The sequence below is a fragment of the Chlorocebus sabaeus genome, chromosome 20, assembly GCF_047675955.1.
Source record: "Chlorocebus sabaeus isolate Y175 chromosome 20, mChlSab1.0.hap1, whole genome shotgun sequence".
Classification (NCBI taxonomy): Eukaryota; Metazoa; Chordata; class Mammalia; order Primates; family Cercopithecidae; genus Chlorocebus; species Chlorocebus sabaeus.
Window position 1 is genome coordinate 9,089,432 of NC_132923.1, and position 20,182 is coordinate 9,109,613.

General features: G+C 44.7%; 1 protein-coding gene and 1 non-coding gene across 31 annotated transcripts in view; both read right to left on the minus strand.

Moving 5' to 3' along the window:
* UBAP2L (ubiquitin associated protein 2 like) overlaps nucleotides 1-20,182 on the minus strand; it is a 56,761-nt gene that overhangs the window by 7,891 nt on the left and 28,688 nt on the right. For 26 of the 30 annotated variants that reach the window (XM_037997896.2, XM_037997894.2, XM_037997897.2 and 23 more), the window contains exons 11-24: nucleotides 18,078-18,249; nucleotides 15,207-15,405; nucleotides 12,648-12,925; nucleotides 12,310-12,482; nucleotides 9,847-10,036; nucleotides 9,046-9,100; nucleotides 8,615-8,789; nucleotides 8,181-8,253; nucleotides 6,346-6,541; nucleotides 6,170-6,258; nucleotides 4,566-4,619; nucleotides 3,568-3,649; nucleotides 2,479-2,696; nucleotides 1,891-1,996 (exon numbers count right to left, since the gene is read on the minus strand). In XM_037997896.2, the coding sequence (XP_037853824.1) occupies nucleotides 1,891-1,996; nucleotides 2,479-2,696; nucleotides 3,568-3,649; nucleotides 4,566-4,619; nucleotides 6,170-6,258; nucleotides 6,346-6,541; nucleotides 8,181-8,253; nucleotides 8,615-8,789; nucleotides 9,046-9,100; nucleotides 9,847-10,036; nucleotides 12,310-12,482; nucleotides 12,648-12,925; nucleotides 15,207-15,405; nucleotides 18,078-18,249 (2,060 nt within the window). Of the gene's footprint in view, nucleotides 1-95; nucleotides 498-1,890; nucleotides 1,997-2,478; nucleotides 2,697-3,567; nucleotides 3,650-4,565; nucleotides 4,620-6,169; nucleotides 6,259-6,345; nucleotides 6,542-8,180; nucleotides 8,254-8,614; nucleotides 8,790-9,045; nucleotides 9,101-9,846; nucleotides 10,037-12,309; nucleotides 12,483-12,647; nucleotides 12,926-15,206; nucleotides 15,406-18,077; nucleotides 18,250-20,182 lie in introns of those variants that run through there. The other 4 variants (XM_037997902.2, XM_037997903.2, XM_037997901.2 and 1 more) reach the window with 1 other exon arrangement.
* Nucleotides 3,735-3,870, minus strand: LOC119624622 (small nucleolar RNA SNORA58). Its single transcript, XR_005240778.1, has one exon. It is a non-coding gene; the product is annotated as a small nucleolar RNA SNORA58 (small nucleolar RNA).

A 20,182-nucleotide genomic window follows, 5' to 3' on the forward strand; every position in this document is an offset into this window, starting at 1 on the left:
GGGGTTTGATTAAAAAGGCCACCCTCCACCCTTCATTCATAGCACAGCATTGGTTCCTAGTGTCCAGAAAGACATGCACGGAAAGAACGCCAGAGTTAGCTAAAGAAATACCACAGTTTATTGAAGACTACAAATATTTTTGTTACAAGTTGAAACTACATGCCTTCCAGAAATCAAAAGCAACAGCGGGTGTGTGCATTGATGCTTCGAAGGTGCTGCACCGCTTGAACTTGAAATGGGTAAGACAGGGTCAGACACATGGGGGAGAGGGAAATGGGGGAGGGGCAAGTTCAAAAGCCCAGAAGGTATCCACCAACTCATTTCCCCAAGCCACGCAGGCCATGGCCTCAGCTCAGCAGGCTCTCCTCAGTGGTCTGGTTTCTGAAACAAGACTTCAGTGCAAATTTATACACACACACAAAACATAGCCCCCAGCCTTGGGCCAAATTAGCTCTCAGCCGTCCAGAAATGCTTGTAAGGGGGTGGATATTTTCTTCCTAAAAGGAATCAAATACATAAAAATAAATGAATGGAATGACAAAAGCCCTTTGTGGGGTTGGGAACTGGGGGTTCTCAAGGGCTGATATAATACGTTTCTGAATTCTGAAGGGAGGCAAGACGCTGGGATTTCTAGAATCAGGTATGCCAATTCTCTTATATTATCAATCACCTACCTCTTAAAATTTGTGAACCTGGTCCAACTAAGACTTCAACCTAATGTCCTCAGAACGGGGCCACCACTCCAAGTCAAAAAGCTTATAATCCTCCCCACCAAGATTCAGGGTGGACCTTGCTCAATAAGAGGGGTGGCCACAAGGAGTCTATGTATTAAATCTCAATGGAGCTTCTCAGGATTTAACTGATGACCCACTCTAACTCATAAAGCACAGTTCAAAGCTCCACCTGGCTATCAGTTCCTAGTCCTTACTGCCTTCTGTGCTGTTCCCAATTATAGAAAACTGTGGGCAACTGACCCACCCAGAGCCCACATAAGGGTGAAGAACACATGCTGCTCTATCCAAATCACCATGAAACTGTAACTGAGCTGACAGCTTTGAAGGACAACCCCCATCCCCAATCCTAAGCAATCACAGAAACCTGCTCCTCCCCTATTCATCTACAAGTCGCTGAAAAAGTACAATTATATTATTCAAAGATTTCTTCTCGCTCCCTGTCCTCCAAAAGTAGAGCACAGATGTCAGGTATGGAAGCAAGGGAGAGGCTGAGTATCTTTTAGGTAAGTACCCATCCAGAGGATTCCTACAATTCCCTCCTGCCATCACATATGTAAACGGACTTTGCAAAGAGACCAGCCATACAAATGAAGGAACCTAAAGGCCCAACTCTCCCAGTACAGTTCCCACTTTATTGAGTAATAGTCACGCCTACTCCTTTTCCTCCATGGTTTAGGTCTTCTAGCTAGGGAATAAAAAAGGACACATAAAAGTAGTGCTACAAAGTGATTTAAGCCAAACTTATCGTAGTCTGCTAGCTATGAACCCACTTAATGCTACTACTCAGTGAATATACCCCCTTTTGTATTATCAGTGCCATACATATTATCAACACTTGCCTCCACTGACATTTCAGCAAAATCTTGGGGCTCCTTGCCCTACTTCCACCCACACTTTTGGCCAACCAACATATTCTAAAAGCCAACACATACTCTTGGGCATTCCTGTCACAAAGAGTGGACACATGTCCTAGTATCAAGCTCCTCTGCTGGTGCTGCTCCCACAGATACCCAAGTCAGCCAAGTATTAACAATCATACCTGGGGCAGTAGTACACCCTCACCAACCCCATTTTCTTAAGCACCAAGTCTTCCTCCCTGAAATTTATCTAATAACACCCCACAGATACCACCGAGCCAGGGACAAGGTCAGCTTACCAGTGTTGTATCCATGAGACCCATATCCACTCGGCTGTTGGAAAGGGGTGGCCGATGCATTCACACTGACATTCACACCATGCTGCTTGGAAGAGGTAGGAGCCACCTAAAGAGCAAAAAGGCCAGACTTGCAGTGACGTGGCAGCAGAATACCATCTGTCCCACTTGTCCTGCTCCAGGTACTGGACATTCAGATGGCTACCCATCCTGATGCAGGTTGACCACAGCTTGCTTAGTGAAATTAGCTCCTTACCAACCGTTCTAGAATCTACTAATGAAGTCAAGAATTGGTAGTTTGGAGGAAGAAAAAGGGACAATGGCAGCAGGGAATGAATGAATCTGAGTGAAGCAAAGCTGTATGGTATCATATTCTCCCTTTGGCAAATTCTAAGACTAGGCAATCCCTATCCTAATTCCACCAATTCCAGCCCCATTCCCCCATCACCCTGCACCAGGCCAAAAACAGGCCAGAAGTGGAAACTGTTCCTCCTCATCCATTATTGAAGTCATTGATCCTTAAAAGCAGCTAGAATAGTGTCCAGGGCTAGGATCCTTCACCACAAGGAGTGACCAAAGCCAGGTACTCACAGGGAACACAGCAGGCCCATACTGGAAGGTGCTGGGGAGGCCCGGGACCCCTGTATAGTATGGCAGGCTGGTGTAACTGTAGCCAGGAGGCAGCGCCGGGTTCAGGAATGTCTGCTGCGTGGTATGGTGCGTCTGCGTCTGGTTCTGTTGGGGTTGGGCCAAGGTTGTGGCCGGGGCTGGGGAGGAGGCATCCCCACGGCCGAACTTTGTGAGGTCACCTGTGACAGGAGAGGCTAAATGTACCTGCCTCTTTCACCCCAATACCAATGCAGAATTACCTCTTCTGGTTTCACATGATTCCAGGAGATCCTATTCAAAGACTATTAAAGTTCAATTCCTTGAATTACATTTCTGAGTGGCTCCAATTAGTGTTGCTCAGCATATACTGAGCACAGTTGCTGTAAGCCAAGGACTAGTGTTGAATAACTGTGCGATGCTATGGCAGGGACAGGCTCCTGGAATAAGGCACCTGCACAATTTCTCTGCCCACTTGTGTTCTCTTTCATCTTCTCCCTTCTTCCCTCCCCTCTTCTCCTCCATGGGGAATACCCCATGTTGGACTTGAAAGACAATGATGGATCAGGGAAAATGGTAAGTCAATGAGGACAATGATAGGTCAAGTAAAAGAAGAAGGCCCCAGACCTAGCAAGGCAGTGAGATTGCCACTGTGAGTAGCATAAAGGGGCAGAGATGAGCAAAGAAGACCACATCGACCACTGTACTTCCTGGAAAAAGCTAGCAAATGGCTTGAAACTAAGTCAATATATCACTTTTTTGGAGATGGGGTCTTGCTATGTTGCCCAGGCTGGTCTTGAACTCCTGGGCTCAAGCAATTCTCCCACCTTGGCCTCCCAAGTAGCTGAGACTACAGGTGTGTGCTACCATGCCTGGCTAAGATATCATGTAGAAATCACAGGGAGACAACAGAAAGTGGGATGAATAGGAAAAGCCACGACATGCCCAACTTTAGCAGGATTTTGAATCTACCAATCCTGATTTATCACATTCCTTCTTGCTACCAATCAGGTTTCTGCCATCAATCCCAACACTATCTCCCTTTTTATTTATTTAGTCCCATCCCAATCCTACCAGAATAAGGGTTGCTGGCCAGGCTACCATCCCTCCCAGTCAGCGGAGTAGTGGGTGTGGGAAATGGGATGCTGTAGTAATCCTAGAAAAGAGGGAAAAAAAGAGCAGACATTCAATGTCACTCATTCCCCAGCATGAGTATTATTTCCACAGAGGAAAGAACAGAAGAATGTGAGAGTTGTGCAATTTATCCAGTCACTAATTAAGCTGGCTAGAGTTAGCACAAACTCCACATTACTCTTGCATACACTGTCCCCCTTGCCTGGCCATGAGCACAGTCAGGCAAGGTCTACAGGTATGCCCACTTGAGAATATGTCAAAGTCCATGAGGACCAATATTTTCAGCACTTTAGATGTCATCCCTATCAGTTTATACCAAGCTTATTCTACTGAGAAAACAGATCATTCTGTAATTTAAAGTGACTGGGACAAACAAAAAGCACCCTGAGTGCTCCAGATTACTTTACTAGGCTATAGATTAGGTTAAATGGCATTTACTAAGATGCCACAACTCTGATTTAAAAAAAGAAGAAAAACGGCTGGGTGCGGCAGCTCACGCCTGTAAGCTCAGCACTTAGGGAGGCAGAGGCAGGTGGATCACAAGGTCAGGAATTCAAGACCAGCCTGGCAAAGATGGCGAAACCCCATCTCTACTAAAAATACAAACAAAAAATTAGCCAGGGGTGGTGGCGGGCCCCTTTAATCCCAGCTACTCGGGAGGCTGAGGCTTTGACCCAGGTGGCAGAGGTTGCAATGAGCCAAGATGACGCCACTGCTCTCCAGCTTGAGAGACAGAGTAAGACTCTGTCTTTAAAAAAAAAAAAAAAAAGTTATCTTCTGTTGGAAACCCTCCCCCAAATCCCTATATTCTACTATGCCTTCAATCAGAGTGTATGGAGGGCTGGGATGGGAAAGAGCTATGTCTGTGACTGAGGTAATTCTCCCAACCCTAATTTTAAGACTACTTTATTTTCCAACGCTCTATCCCACATACTCACCAATGGAAATCTTGTCTGAAGCATCTGCAAGTCATCATAACCATATACTTGTGGCTGAAAGATACAGATATATAGCAATAACAGGAACTGGTCATGATGTTAGCAAACTAAGGAGCCAAGAGACAAGCTAATTCAACAGAATATTCATCCTCATTCTGGATTAGAACAGGACACGGATTATTTCCTTCAATTTTATTTAAGGAAAAGGCAGTAAAGTACAAAGAGATCAAATGATTCATGAAAGGTCTTGAAGCTTTCCTTGAGCTAAATACTACTGATTCTAGTAGGCTGGCTTCTTGATACCAATAGAGTAGACACAAAATATACAGGAACAACCAGTTTTACTCTCTATTCTACAAGTCTCTGTCTCTTATACTCTTCAAAATCTGGCTTAAAAATCTCCTCCACAAAGAATATTTTACTTTTCTCCAATTTCAGGGTTTTAAGGTAGTGACTACACATTAAAAATGTGTAACTGTATTATTTGGATGTGTCAGCAGTATGATATTTATCTAGACTTTGTCTCTGAGGGCAGGAACAGGTATCTTTTAAAACTTTTTCATATACCCTTCATCTTAATAGCTACCAAATACTTGAGGGTCAAGAAGATACACTAGGGCAACAAGCTACTACTACTATCAGTCACCCACTTATTCTCAAAGTCCCAGATTGAGTCAGGAAACTTTCCTCTAACCAGGCCAGACCAGCAAACACACTCAAAAGTTACGGATTTAATCAAATCAGAGAAAATAATTCTTAGGGCCAGGAGTAGTGGCTCAGGCCCATATATAACCCCAGTTCTTTGAGAGGCTGAGGCAGGACGACCACCTGAGCCTGGGATTTTGAGACCAGCCTAGGCAACATACGAAGACCCTGTCTCTAAAAGAAATTTTTCAAACTTAGCCAGGCATGGGGATGCACACCTGCAGTCTTAGCTACTTGGGGAGTCTGAGGTGAGAGGATTGCTTGAGCCCAGAGTTCAAGACTGCAGTGAGCTAGCTATGATTGTTTCACTGCACTCTAGCCTGGGTAAAAGAGCAAGATCTGTCTCAAAAAATAAAATAATAGTCATAATTATCTAAGACACTAAAAAGGATTCTAGATGAACATTCTGGCCTTTGGCTTCTGAGGCCCAGAAGTTGTGTTTCAAACAGGGCAGATACTCTCATCACACATATACATACATATTGTGCACACACACATGCATACATGTGTGCACCATAAACCAGAGCAGAAACACAATAGATGGGTTGGCCTCAGTTTAGTCCATTAGTACTTTTTCCAAAACTGCAAAGATTAAAAACCAGTTTGATTACATGTGGCAATTCCTCATTTATTTTATATTTTAATTACAGTTGACCCTTAACACAGGTTTGAACTGCATGCTGTTTATACGTGAATCTTTTCCAACCAGACACACAGATCAAAAATACAGTCACATTTACAGAATGCAAAACCCATATACATGGATTCCACAGAGCCAACTGCAGGGCTTGAGTATGTGCAAGTTTTGGTATTCACAGGGGTCCATCTGAAGCCAGAGCTATAAAAAGAGCAGCCACAGCATCCTCACCTTTTGAAGAAGATCCTTTAGTCCCACTTACCGGGTAGGCATGTAACAGCCCTGGAGCCATAATATACGGATTAGGCAACAACGGCGGGACCCCAGGAGGGAGGTTGGGAGGAGCTTTTCCTAAAAGAGAAATTACATTTTTATCCTGTCACACAATTACTTACCTCTTCCATCCCAGAGGAATGCCATCTGATTATGCAAGGCTACCTGAAGTCGTAGCAACTGAGCTTCGAGTCGAGGCTGTGACAGTGGAGTTGCTGCCTAGGCTGAGGCCCAGGCTACTGCCACTATTGAGACTGGAGGAGACACTGACCACTGGGGGAGGTGCAGAGACTGTGCTGGATGTGGTGGAAAAAGTGCTGGAGGAAGAATGGAGATTCGCCTCACTCTCCACACTTGTGTGCTTCAAAAGGGGGAGCAGTGGAAGAGAAAAGAAGAAAAGAGATCAGCGTCATAGGTCAGGAAAAATAAGATAAGACAATCCCTCCTGCTGAATATATTATTATGTCAACTTCCTAATTAAAGAGGACCAAGTAGGCAAGGTACCAAAGTACACTCTGCTAAAGTAGTTAGAAATAATCTCCAGCTGCCGGGCGTGGTGGCTCAAGCCTGTAATCCCAGCACTTTGGGAGGCCGAGACGGGTGGATCACGAGGTCAGGAGATCGAGACCATCCTGGCTAACCCGGTGAAACCCCGTCTCTACTGAAAAATACAAAAAACTAGCTGGGCAAGGTGACGGGCCCCTGTAGTCCCAGCTACTCGGGAGGCTGAGGCAGGAGAATGGTGTAAACCCGGGAGGCGGCGCTTGCAGTGAGCTGAGATCCGGCCACTGCACTCCAGCCTGGGCGACAGAGCGAGACTCCGTCTCAAAAAAAAAAAAAAAAAAAAAAAAAAAAAGAAATAATCTCCAGCTACATATTCCTCAAGACTCATCTGGCAAGAATGGTAACACACTCACTGCACATCATCATCCTGTTCAGAAAGACAGTAACGCAAATGGAGACAGATTCGCCAGAGACTAACATTGGTTCATAAAGGAACAGAGAGAGTTGAGATGTAAAAAATACATCACAGCTTTCTCTCCCCAACTTTTCTTTACTAGTTGAGACCAGTTTGTGGACTAGGAGAAAGCAAAAATTCTGATTTTACTTTTTTTTTTGAGACAGGGTCCCATCTGTTGCCCAGGCTGGGGTGCAGTGGTGCAATATTGGCTCACTGCAACCTTGGCTTCCTGAGCTCAATCCTCCCACTTCAGCCACCCGAGTAGCTAGGACTCTATGAGTGTACCACCATGCTTGGCCAACCTTCAAAAAATTTGTGTGGGGATGAGTTCTCACTGTATTGCTCAGGTTGGTCTCAAACTCCTGGGCTCAAGCAATCCTCCTGCCTCGGCCTCCCAAAGTGTTGGGATTACAGAGGTGAGCCACTGCACCTGGCCACAATTCTGACTTTAAACCTGAAACTGTGTATTTGAACAGAGACTCCTAAAGGAGCCTTAGCCCTCATATCTCCCAGGCTTCTGGCAAATCTGACACTTCTGTCCAAAATGGGTCCTTCCCTTTACAGGCTCAGCTTAATTCTATTAATAGTTGTTACAAATCGAAACAACAAAATTGACTCTTGGACCAAAAGCTCTCACCTGGCATCTACCTTCACAAAAATGTCCAGCCTTGCACTGATTCTTTTCAGAACTCATGTTTGGCATACCCAAGACCAAGAAAAGAGAACAGCTCTACCAGTTAGAAAGGTATGTTCTTCCAGAATTTATTAAAGCATACAAAGCCCAACTACATATTCAGTAGGGGAAAAAAGTCAGAAAGTCACTTTCAGGGCTTTTAGGAATGGCCCAGAGCTCAATGTTTAGGGACTGTTCTGCCTCTCTTGGCTTCCTAACATCCCTTTACTCGTTTTCCTGCAACCTCAAATCAATTATTCTGCCGACTCATGAAGAAATTTTCAATAATTCTCTCTTGGGACAATCTCAGGGTTGGAGAGTTCTAAGTGTAAGAAAACCACACATCCTTCTCTGCATCACACTTACCAAAAGAGTGGATGTCGAAGTGCGCCCAGAAGATGTTGATGATGAAAGGGTATTCTGCTGCGTTGATAACGTGCTGTCAGAATAAAAGAGGTTGCCATCAGCCATAGTGCTATAGTTACCTGACCTAGAGCTTCAGCCAAGAACATAACAAGGAAATAAGAGATAATATGAGACACCAAGGAGGTCTGAGATCATATATATGTTAAGCACAATGCCCAGCCAGGGCTAGTCAGCAGCTAAAGCAAAAGTGGATGTTGAAAGGGGAAAATTAAAACAAGCCTCCTCTGTCTTCACTTCCCACAGTTCTCAGGTCACCCACTTACCACAAAAGCAGGGCTAATGTGGTCTCTGCCAGGTCAAGGGAATAAGAAAGAACCAGAGAGCTCTGTTACTGCTATTCACCAACCCCAACCTCCATCCTCACCCCAAATCACCTGCTGTGTTGCGTGGTGGTAGTATTTGGAATCTCCTCACTGTGGCTCAAGCCACCCAAGGAGGATGAATGCTGATTGGTTGTCGTCAGTAAGGAAGCTGCAGATACCGTTTCATTGAGAGGGGGGATGCTAGAAGTGGAAGGTGAATCAGATTTCACTGCAGAGCCTGTAGCACCTAGAAACATAGAAAGAAGGAAGTCCACTTATCAGAAAAAAGGGAATGTCTATAAGAGGTGACTACAGTCCAAGGCTGCTCCAAAGACAAGAGGATGAGTTAACAGTGGACTGTATTACGTAGAATCTTTTTTCTTTAATGCTGAGAATTACACAGCATAGGTCTCATTTGTCCAATGAAGGGAACTAATGGATTATCACCATTTTAAGATAGAAAACCAGAAACGTAAGAGGGGAAAAGCCTGAAGAACACTCACCTTCAACAGATTGTGTGGTCTGTAACTGCGTGGCCTGCACAGAACTGAAGCCATTCTGGTAAAAAAAAAAAAAAACAGAAGAGCAAGAAACAGACAAACGCATGTGAATGAGGCAAGTTAGCACTGATTCAGCTTTATTTTGGTCAACAAATCTTTAGGAGAAATTCTGTAAATTAACCAAAAGGATTAATATTAATACAATGCAGACTATCCAAAAAACCAAAATAGTAACAAAAATTAAACAACAGAACTGAGATATACCAACACTGTGTGACCAAAAGCAAAGGAAGGAAACCCTACAAATTGCTGAAGACACCCCAAACCTAAAACAGATAGAGGAAAGGTCCAAAGTCCACATTCAGTGATTTTTGGGGAAGGATGAGTACAACAGTTCAGTCATACCACCTATTCCACTGGCAGCATCTGACAGTCACTCAACATCACCTCTGGCATATGCTGTCTCCCTCACCATGCCAGGACATAGCAAGGTAAGGTCTACTGACATGCACCCAGAAATCTGGCAATCACATCTTCCCAGAAGACAGGACAGGCACTTGAGACTGATTCTACTAGTGACAATGAATTTTTTGTACAAGAGAATGGTTTCCTGACTCATCAGTCTTCAGGTTTGCTGATAAGAACTTTTAATTCACTAATCACAGATGTGTGCCTTTTTCATATTCTCAATCACTACTTCCAAAGTTTCTTTGCACCATTTGCTGAAAAGTAAAACACTAATATTTAAGGAATTTTTGCTCACTATTCTCCTAACCAATTCCCAGGGGTTCATGAAGCCACTACCTTTGCCTGAGTCAGGTCCTTTTGGGGTGATGAAGAGATGGAGCTGGGGTACCGCCGAGTCTGTGTGGATCTCTGTTCATAAAGAGGGCCCTGAGCATTATTTTGGGAGGTATAGGTTGTTGACTGAATTGGGCCGCTCTGATAACCAGACTCCTGACTCTGGTTAGATGAAATTGTAGAGGAAGATTCACTGTAAATAATGAAGAAAAAAATCTCAGACAAACAAAACAGATCAGATCTACTGATACTAAGGAAATTGTGGAGATCTACTAGTGGAATAACTTGATTTGAATCAAGAAATTTTTCAGCAACAAGTAAAAGAATCTATCAAAATTTTCTCCTGATAACACTAGGAATCCCTACCTTCTATAGTGCCAGAGATCTAAATTAAGAATTAATCTTAAAAACATCTAGGCTGGGTGCGGTGGCTCACGCCTCTAATCCCAGCACTTTGGGAGGCCGAGGCAGGCGGATGACGAGGTCAGGAGATCGAGACCATCCTGGCTAACACAGTGAAACCCCGTCTCTATTAAAAATACAAAAAAAGTAGCCAGGCGAGGTGGGTGCCTGTAGTACCAGCTACTTGGGAGTCTGAGGCAGGAGACTGGCAGGAACCCAGGAGGCGGAGCTTGCAGAGAGCCGAAATAGTGCCACTGCAGTCCAGGCTGGGTGACAGAACAAGACTCCGTTTCAAAAAAACAAACAAACAAAAAAATAAAAATAAATCTTAAAAACATCTTCAAGTCTTCAAGGAAGAAAAAAGTCCCTTGGCTCCCCCCTACATTCTGCTGTTGTAAGAAAAAGTGGATCCGGAAGCTGTGGCTCATGCCTGTAATGCCAGCACTTTGGGAAGCCAAGGTGGGCGGATCACAAGGTCAGGAGATCAAGACCAGCCTGGCCAACGTGGCAAAACCCCGTCTCTACTAAAAATACAAAGAACAGCCAGGCATAGTGGTGGGCACCTGTAATCCCAGCTACTCAGGAGGCTGAGGCAGGAGAATCGCTTGAACCTGGGAGGCAGAGGCTGCAGTGAGCTGATAGTGCCATTGCACTCCAGCCTGGGTGACAAGAGCAAGACTCTGTCTCAAAATAAAAAATAAAAAGTGGCTAAATGTCAGTATACAAGATACATTACTCTTGGCCCCTTCTATACATTCATGGACCCTAAGCACAGGAAAAGCCATCTTTTGTTCACATTCATTTTAGAGAATTCTGAATTCTAGGCTCCCTCAAGAACCATGTAAGATTTGGGCCAGGCGTGGTGGCTCACGCCTGTAACCCCAACACCTTTGGAGGCCAAGGTGGGTGGATTACCTCAGCTCAGGAGTTCAAGACTGGCCTGACTAACATGGTGAAACCCTGTCTCTACTAAAAATACAAAATTAGCCAGGCATGGTGGCGCATGCCTGTAATTCCAGCTACTAGGAAGGCTGAGGCAGGAGAATTGCTTAAACCTGGGAGGCGGAGGTTGCAGTGAGCAGAGATTGCGCCATTGCACTCCAGCCTGGGCAACAAGAGCAAAACCCTGGGTCAGGTGTGGTGGCTCATGACTGTAATCCCAGCACTTTGGGAGGCCGAGGCAGGCGGATCACCTGAGGTCAGGAGTTCAAGACCAGCCTGGCCAAGATGGTGAAACCCTGTCTCTACTAAGAATACAAAAATTAGCCAGGCATGGTGGCACATGCCAGTAATCTCAGCTACTTAGGAAGCTGAGGCAGGAGAATTGCTCGAATCTGGGAGGCAGAGGTTGCAGTGAGCCGAGATCACGCCACTGCACTCCAGCCTGGCAACAAAGCAAAATTCCATCTCAAAAAAAAAAAAAAAAAAAAAAAAAAAAACTGGGGGCACAGTTGCTCACGCCTGTAATCCCAGCATTTGGGGGGGCTAAGGCGGGTAGATCGCTTGAGGTCATGAGTTCTAGACCAGCCTGGCCAACATGGTAAAACCCCATCTCTACTAAAAAATACAAAAATTTGCTGGTTATGGTGGTGGGCACCTGTAATCCCAGCTACTCGAGAGGCTGAGGCAGGAGAATCGTTTGAACCCGGATGGCAGAGGTTGCAGTGAGCTGAAATCGTGCCACTGCACTCCAGCCTAGGCAACAGAGTGACACTCTTGTGTTTAAAAAAAAAAAAAAAATTTGTAGAGACAGGGACTCATTATATTGCCCAGGCTGGTCTTGAACTCCTGGCCTCAAGCAATCCTCCTGCCTTGGCCACCCAAAGTGCTGGGATTATAGGTGTGAGCCATCACATCCAGCCCCTAGGGGGCATATTTCTACCTGTTTAGTTACAGATAACCCTAATAATAATGTTTTAAAGCACTCAAAATGCTATGATTTACTACTTTCCCCCAGTCATGCAGAGAGGCTTGGCCTCTCTCCAGAGTTCTAAAAATTACCCGCAGATTAAAAAAGTAGTAAAAGGTTAATAAGAGAGGTCTTAAGGCTAATGTTTCCTCTACCTGGCCGTGCTGGTATACAGGCTACTTGGAGCCTGGCTTGAAGAGGCGCTCGTGGTGGGGGTGGACTCATAATCAGAAAGGACAGGCTCTGACCCAAATTGCAATGCCCCAAACTGCAGGTTTAGCCCTGAGATATCTGCTGAGCCAGGCATCTCCACAGCCAGAGCAGGAATCTATAGAGAAAGGTGAAGGAGAAGAGAAAGTAATGGCTTTAATACAACCTTACTAAAGACTAAAACAACCCTTCCCCTTTAAATTTCCAAACTTACCTTTTAATCTCAGTTCTCAAGCCCCACACCCCTTGCCATAAGATGTTATCTACCTAAAAGTTTAAGTACCTTAGAAGTCAAGGAGGCTTTTTTCTTCTGCTGTTTCAGTTTCTGCTGAGCTGGCTGAGGGCTAGAGGACTGGTTGTCTGAAGATCCAGGCGACATCTGTGGAGCCGATGTGGATTTGCTTGGCAGAGGAGAAGACGGAGGTGGAGGTGCAGCTGTGGAGGTAGCCACTGCAGGTGACTTCTCCTGAAGGAACACCTCCATCATGGTTGAAGACGGGGTAAAAGCCTGGCGCTTTGTAAAGGGGCTGTGCACTGTTGAATCACTTGGGTTCTTCAAATCTGCAAGAGGAAACCCAGAATATGAAGCCAGAGATGCTGATGAATCTCAAGGAAATGCTATTATCCTGCACTAGCACCATGAATGAGGACTGTAAAAATCAGAAACTCATATAAGCAGGCCCTCTTTTGGGGCTTAATCTCATTTCTATAGGTGACAATCACTGGATTACTTTTTTTTTTTGAGATGGAGCCTCGCTCTGTCACCCAGGCTGGAATGCAATATGCAATGGCGCAATCTCAGCTCACTGCAACATCCACCTCCTGGGTTCAAGCGATTCTCTTGCCTCAGAGTAGCTGGGACTACAGGTGCGTGCCACCATGCCTGGCTAATTTTTGTGTTTTTGGTAGACACGGAATTTCATCACGTTGGCCAGGCTGGTCTCAAACTCCTGACCTCAAGTGATCCATCCACCTCAGCTTCTCAAGTGCTGGGATTACAGGCATGAGCCGCCGCACCTGGCCTACATCCATCCTTAAATAAAGCCTAATTAAATCAACACCATTACCCAGCCTGTGTAAGAAAGGAATGCACAAATTGTCCAAGTTTAAAGTACCGCAAGTTCTCATTTAACATCATCCATAGATGCTTGGAAACTGGCTTTAAGCAAAAACAATGCATGGCACATCTTTGAATAACAGTTTCCTTCAACATGATTTCATTATAATGTTGATGAGGGGCCGGGCGCGGTGGCTCAAGCCTGTAATCCCAGCACTTTGGGAGGCTGAAGCGGGTGGATCACGAGGTCAGGAGATTGAGACCATCCCTGGCTAAAATGGTGAAACCCTGTCTCTACTAAAAATACAAAAAACTAGCTGGGCGTGGTGGCAGGCGCCTGTAGTCCCAGCTACTCGGAGGTTGAGGCAGGAGAATGGCGGGAACCCAGGAGGCGGAGCTTGCAGTGAGCCGAGATCGCGCCACTGCACCCCAGTCTGGGCGACACAGCGAGACTCCGTCTCAAAAAAAAAAAAAAAAAATGTTGATGAGGAGAAAAAAAAAAAATGGCCAGGCGCAGTGGCTCATGCCTGCAATCCCATCACTTTGGGAGGCCAAGACCAGCAGATTGTTTGAGCCCAAGAGTTCGACACACACCTGGGCAACATGGTGAAAACCCATCTCCAGAAAAAATAAAAAATTAGCCAGGCATGGTGGTACAAGCCTGAGGTCCCAGCTACTCAGGAGGCTCAGGTGGGAGGATTGCTTGAGCCCAGGAAGATGAGGCTGCAGTGAGCCAAGATAGTGCCACTGTACTCTGGCCTGGATGACAGAACGAGACCTTGTCTTTTTTTTTTTTTTTTTTTTTTTTGAGACGGAGTCTCGCTCTGTCGCCCAGGCTGGAGTGCAGTGGCCGGATCTCAGCTCACTGCAAGCTCCGCCTCCCGGGTTCACGCCATTCTCCGGCCTCAGCCTCCCGAGTAGCTGGGACTACAGGCGCCCGCCACCTCGCCTGGCTAGTTTTTTTTGTATTTCTTAATAGAGATGGGGTTTCACCATGTTAGCCAGGATAGTCTCGATCTCCTGACCTCGTGATCCGCCCGTCTCGGCCTCCCAAAGTGCTGGGATTACAGGCTTGAGCCACCGCGCCCGGCCGAGACCTTGTCTTATGTTTCGCAAAAAGTCGCAGTTTCCAAGAACCTATCAATGACATTAAGTGAAGACTTACTGTATAAAGTCTTAAGATGGCGAAGTCTATGAACCTAAAGGCAATATGTTATTTTCAAACACTGAAGATAAATCTAAGGAGAATAATAATTAAAACCCCAATCAACAGAAGACTGCAAATATGTATATGGTTAAATTTTTTTTTTTTTTTTTTTTTGAGAAAAGCTAGCTACACACTAGCTCTGCAGCCCAGGCTAATGTACAGTGGTGCAAACACAGCTCACTGCAACCTCAACTTCCTGGGCTCAGGCAATTCTCCTGCCTCAGCCTCCCTAGGAGCTGGGATCACAGGTGCACACCACCACGCTCAGCTAATTGAAAACGATTTTTCCTAGGCTCAGGCTGTACTCCCACTTCAGCCTCCCAAAGTGCTAAGATTACAGGTGTAAGCTACCATGCCCAGCCTCTAAATCTGATGAGAAATATATAGCCTCAAATTTTATTATTCCCCAACTTTCTGAATTCAGCTTATCTGGTTAGGGGAAATACGTGTAGGAAGGTAATCAACTAGCTTCCCCTTTTCTTCACTTCAGGACACATTCTCCACCCCCTCCCCCTGCTAGCCTCTTGACAGTAATGCTCCAATGCTTTAAAGATTCAAGTCACTTTCCATCTTCTCACCATACTGCACCAGTGATGGGGATTGTGTCGTTGAGCCCATGTCCCAAGAGGAGGTGGTGGTGCTTCCAGACTGAGAATGCTGAGCTGCCAACTGAGCCAGGGCTTGGGCAGTCTTGAATTGCTCCAAGAACTGGGAGCCCGTAGTACTGCCGCCTTTAGCTTCACCGACATCACCAAATCCTTTCCCTAACATGCTCACCTGTAGATCAATAAAGAGATGAGAGAAACCTACAGCCAGTAACCTTGTTCAGCTACTCATAGAGACACTTATCCAGACAGAGTGCCAGTATAGATCAAGCAAGTAAAGAATACTGTCACACTGGGTATACAGCGTAGTCCACTAGAGTATAGGACCTAGAGTCAAACTGTCTTAGATTGAAATCCTGGCTATGTAAGCTTGGAAAAATTATTTTTTAATCTCTCTTTGCCTCACTTTCCTCATCTGGAAATAGGAATAAAAGTAAAGCTGTATGAGGATTAAATAAATTAAAGCACTTAATACATGCATGGCACAAAGTCATCACTCAAAAAAGAGAGCCATTAAAACTTTATATAAGTTTTATATCATCATTACTTCCTTCTTCCTGCTTCTCAGGGATAAAATTCTGCTGACTGGAGAATTTTTTTTTTTTTTGAGACGGAGTCTCGCTCTGTTGTCCAGGCTGGAGAGAAGTGGCGCTATCTCAGCTCACTGCAAGCTCCGCCTCCCGGGTTCACGCCATTCTCCTGCCTTAGCCTCCCGAGTAGCTGAGACTACAGGCACTGGCCACCACACCTGGCTAATTTTTTGTATTTTTAGTAGAGACGGGGTTTCACTGTGTTAGCCAGGATGGTCTCAATCTCCTGACCTCGTGATCCACCTGCCTCGGCCTCCCAAAGTGCTGGGATTACAGGTGTGAGCCACCGCACCCGGCCGAAAAATTTTAAATCAACCAATAAAATTAACATAAACGTAATGTAAGATTTTACTTTAGCCATTAAGGTCCTTGCCCTTCTCATTAAAAAAACTCAAAAGAAACACAACTAAGTGGAGCCTCATCTCGATGCTGCTAATAACTAGCACAGAGGCAAAAAGGGAAAGTTAAAGGGCATCCCAACTTCTATACTAGACAATCAAGTAACGAGTCAGTATGATTTGATTGTTTTCTCCATGTACATACAAGTTCTAAAGAGTAATCACTGCGCCGAATGCAGTGGCTCACGCCTGTAATCCCAGCACTTTGGGAGGCTGAGGTGGGCAGATCACCTCAGGTCAGGAGTTTGAAACCAGCCTGACCAACATGGTGAAACCCTGTCTCTACTAAAAATACAAAATTAGCCGAGCGTGGTGGCGGGCGCCTGTAACCCCAGCTACTCAGGAGGCTGAGGCAGGAGAATTGCTTGAACCCAGGAGGCGGAGGTTGGGTGAGCCAAGATCGCGCCATTGCACTCCAGCCTAGGCAACAAGAGTGAAACTCTGTCTCTAAATAAATAAATTTAAAAAAATTTTTTTAGATAAAGGGTTTCATTCTGTCACCCAGGCTGGAGTACAGTGACGAGCTCATAGCTCACTATAGTCTTGAACTCCTAGTCTCAAGCAATCTTCCCACTTTAGCCTCCAGAGTAGCTGAGACTACAAGAGTGTGCCACTGTCCCCAGCTGAAAACGTCTTTTTGATATCAAAAGTCTGATTTCGTTGTAAATTTTCACAATTTCAGACATTAAGAGGGCAATTAACAATTAAGAGACATAGATCACATAACCACATTTTCCAGTCATTTATCTTAAGGGTTGGTAGTTATTTCTTGATCTTCATTACACCTTCTTACAATCTTGGTGTTATTTTCTTTCCTCTTTTTCTACTTAATCCCAACACTTCTCTCCATTTCCCTTCTCCCACCTCTTCTCACCTGTTACCTTTCAGATGTGGCAGGACATTGACCACCAAATTACTAAGTTAACACACACAAAAAACATTTTAAGACACAGTTAAAAACTGACCGAGTTCTGAATTAGTAGCTAGCTTGGCAGTTTTCTAGTTAAACTAATTACTCTAACTGGAAAAATAAAATTATATGCACACACGGTCTGCTTACCTCTTACAACTTTAGTATCCCTCCATCAAAAAATAAACAGACAGGAGAGAAAAAGAGAAAAAAAGAAAAAGCAGTACTTCTTAGGACTCACTGACTATGAGAAAACTGGTACTTGCTTAGTTTAAATGATTCTAAGCATCTTTGTTTAAATGATTCCTTTGATGTAGTTAATGACCTTGAATGTTTTAAATGCTCTGAGTCAACAAGTAATGTGCCATAAATGTTCTAAGTTATTCATAATACCACTACTGAAACCACACTTGTATAGCCACCTTTGGGGAGACGGAAAGGACTAGCACTTTTATCTCCACTTACGTAGAAATGGAGACACAGCTAGTAAGTGGCAGAAATGGGAAGACCATAGGTTTCTGGAGGCCTTGTCTACAAATATCTAGCTTAAGTAAATACAGAAGACAAATTCTGCCCCATCAAGAAATGGGGAACTGCTACAATCTCCCATCAGAGTTTAATGAGGGCTGCAAAAGGATTAAAATGAATTGACAAGTTTATGTCATTGATTTTCTCTCAATGGCAAACAGTATTCATTCAGCACAATGAGTAGTCAATAAATGATGTTAACTTATTCTTGTAAGAATATTCAGTCTGTCCAGAACTAAGTCCTCTCTTAGAGCTATCCCCTATTACCCAACTCAAACATCTCTACATCCAAGTCTGCTTAAGAAAACAAAGAGGATGCTTCATCTACCAAAAACCTGACTATCTTTGGAAAGAACCACGTATGTGTGTTAGGATTAGCAGGAAGGTTTGATTAGGACAAACCATGTTTCCTACTCACCATACTGTGATGAGAAAATGTGTTCCCTGAAGCAGGCTGTGATATGGCAGTCTGCTTCGAATTACTGAACACCAGAGGCTGGGCCAGAGAAGGAGCCTGAGACGGATCCAGATTAGATGAATCATTCTCCATTGTAGATGGTGTCTTCCCCAGCAGAACAGCAAGGTCAATTCTAGTGGGGAAGGGAAGGGATCTTGATGAATAATGACTGAACATGCTAACATTCCCCAACACTCAAATCAGATTAGATCAAAATGAAGCCACTTGCTAGGGCTTCTTCTAGCCCTTTTAGGGCTCAAACACAAAGCCTTGAAATGCTTAATTTCCCAAAATAACTGATGCATAAGAGCCACTATAGTATATAGCTGAATTCCACTGATGTTGCCAATAATAATGATTAATTTTTTAAGTTATTAATTTAATGAAATATCAAAATTTTTTTTTTTTTTTTTTGAGACAGAGTCTCTCTCTGTCACCCAGGCTGGAGTGCAGTGGTTGGAGTGCAGTGGCACTCGGCTCACTGCAAGCTCTGCCTCCCACGTTCACGCCATTCTTTGGCCTCAGCCTGTAGCTGGGACTACAGACACCCGCCACCATGCCTGGCTAATTTTTTATTTTATTTTATTTTTAGTAGAGATGGGGGTTTCACTGTGTTAGCCAGGATGGTCTCAATCTCCTGACCTCGTGATCTGCCCACCTTGGCCTCCCAAAGTGCTGGGATTACAGGTGTGAGCCACCGCGCCTGGCCTCAAATGCTAGTTTTAATGCGGCAGCTCAATAACTGAGCCAAAACTTAGAAGTACTTATCCATGATTTTTATACTGAATACCTGTCATCACCAATTCCTAAAATAGAAAATCATATACCAGAACACTGGAATATTCAAATGGCTTTAGAACAGGGGAAGTTTGGAAGATATTTTTTCCCGCAATTTTCGTAAAATTTCAAAAGTTACCTGTGGTATAATATATACTTGTTCCTGGCACAGAGCTCCTAAAACATTTAGAACTTCCTAAGTGATAGTGTCCTTTGTTATTCATAATACACTTCTTTCAACCATACCTGAATTTACGCTAATGAGGTAGCCCAGGGTGGGGCCCCAGATAGCTTCAGGATGAGGGCTGGTCACTAGAAAGACCAGATAAGGCTGGGCAAGGTGGCTCACACCTGTAATCCCAGCACTTTGGGAAGCCGAGGCAGATGGATTAGTTGATGTCAGGAGTTTCAGACTGGCCTGGCCAACATGGTAAAACCCTACTAAAAATACAAAAATTAGCCAGGCATGGTGGTGGGTGCCTATTATCCCAGCTACTCAGGAGGCTGAGGCAGGAGAATCACTTGAACCTGGGAGGCAAAGGTTGCAGTGAGCCAAGATTGTGCCACTGCACTCCAACCTGGGCAACAGAGTGAGACTATCTCAAAAAGAGAAAGACCAGGTAAGAGGGTTGGAACTTTCAGAAGCCCCTCCCAATCCCACCAAATTCCAGGGGTGTAGGGGAGATGGCTATTAAGTCCAATCACCAATGGCCAATGATTTAATCAATCATGCCTCGGTAATAAAACTCGTAACAATAAGATTTGGAGAGCTTCAGGATACCTGCAGAAGACAAGGAAGGTGTGTGTGCCCCACCCACACACCCATTCATACCTTGCCCTGTGCATTTCTTCCACTTGGCTGTTCCTGAGTTGTACCTTTACAATAAACCAATAATGGCCCAGGTGCAGTGGCTCACACCTGTAATCCCAGCACTCTGGGAGGCAGAGGTAGGTGGATCACCAGAGGTCAGGCTGGCCAATATGGTGAAATGCCACCTCTACTAAAAATGAAAAATTAGCTGGGCATAGTGGTGCATGCCTGTAATCCCAGCTACTTGGGAGGCTGAGGCAGAAGAATGGCTTGAACCCAGGAGGTGAAGGTTGTAGTGAGCCAAGATCACACCACTGCACTCCAGCCTGGGTGACAAAGCAAGACTCCATCTCAAAAACAAAACAGTAATGGCAAGTAAAACTCCTGAGTTCACAGTCATTCCAGTGAGTCATCAAACTTGATAAGGGGGTGATGGGAACCTCCAAATTCGTAGCTGGCTGGCAGAACCTCTGAAGCT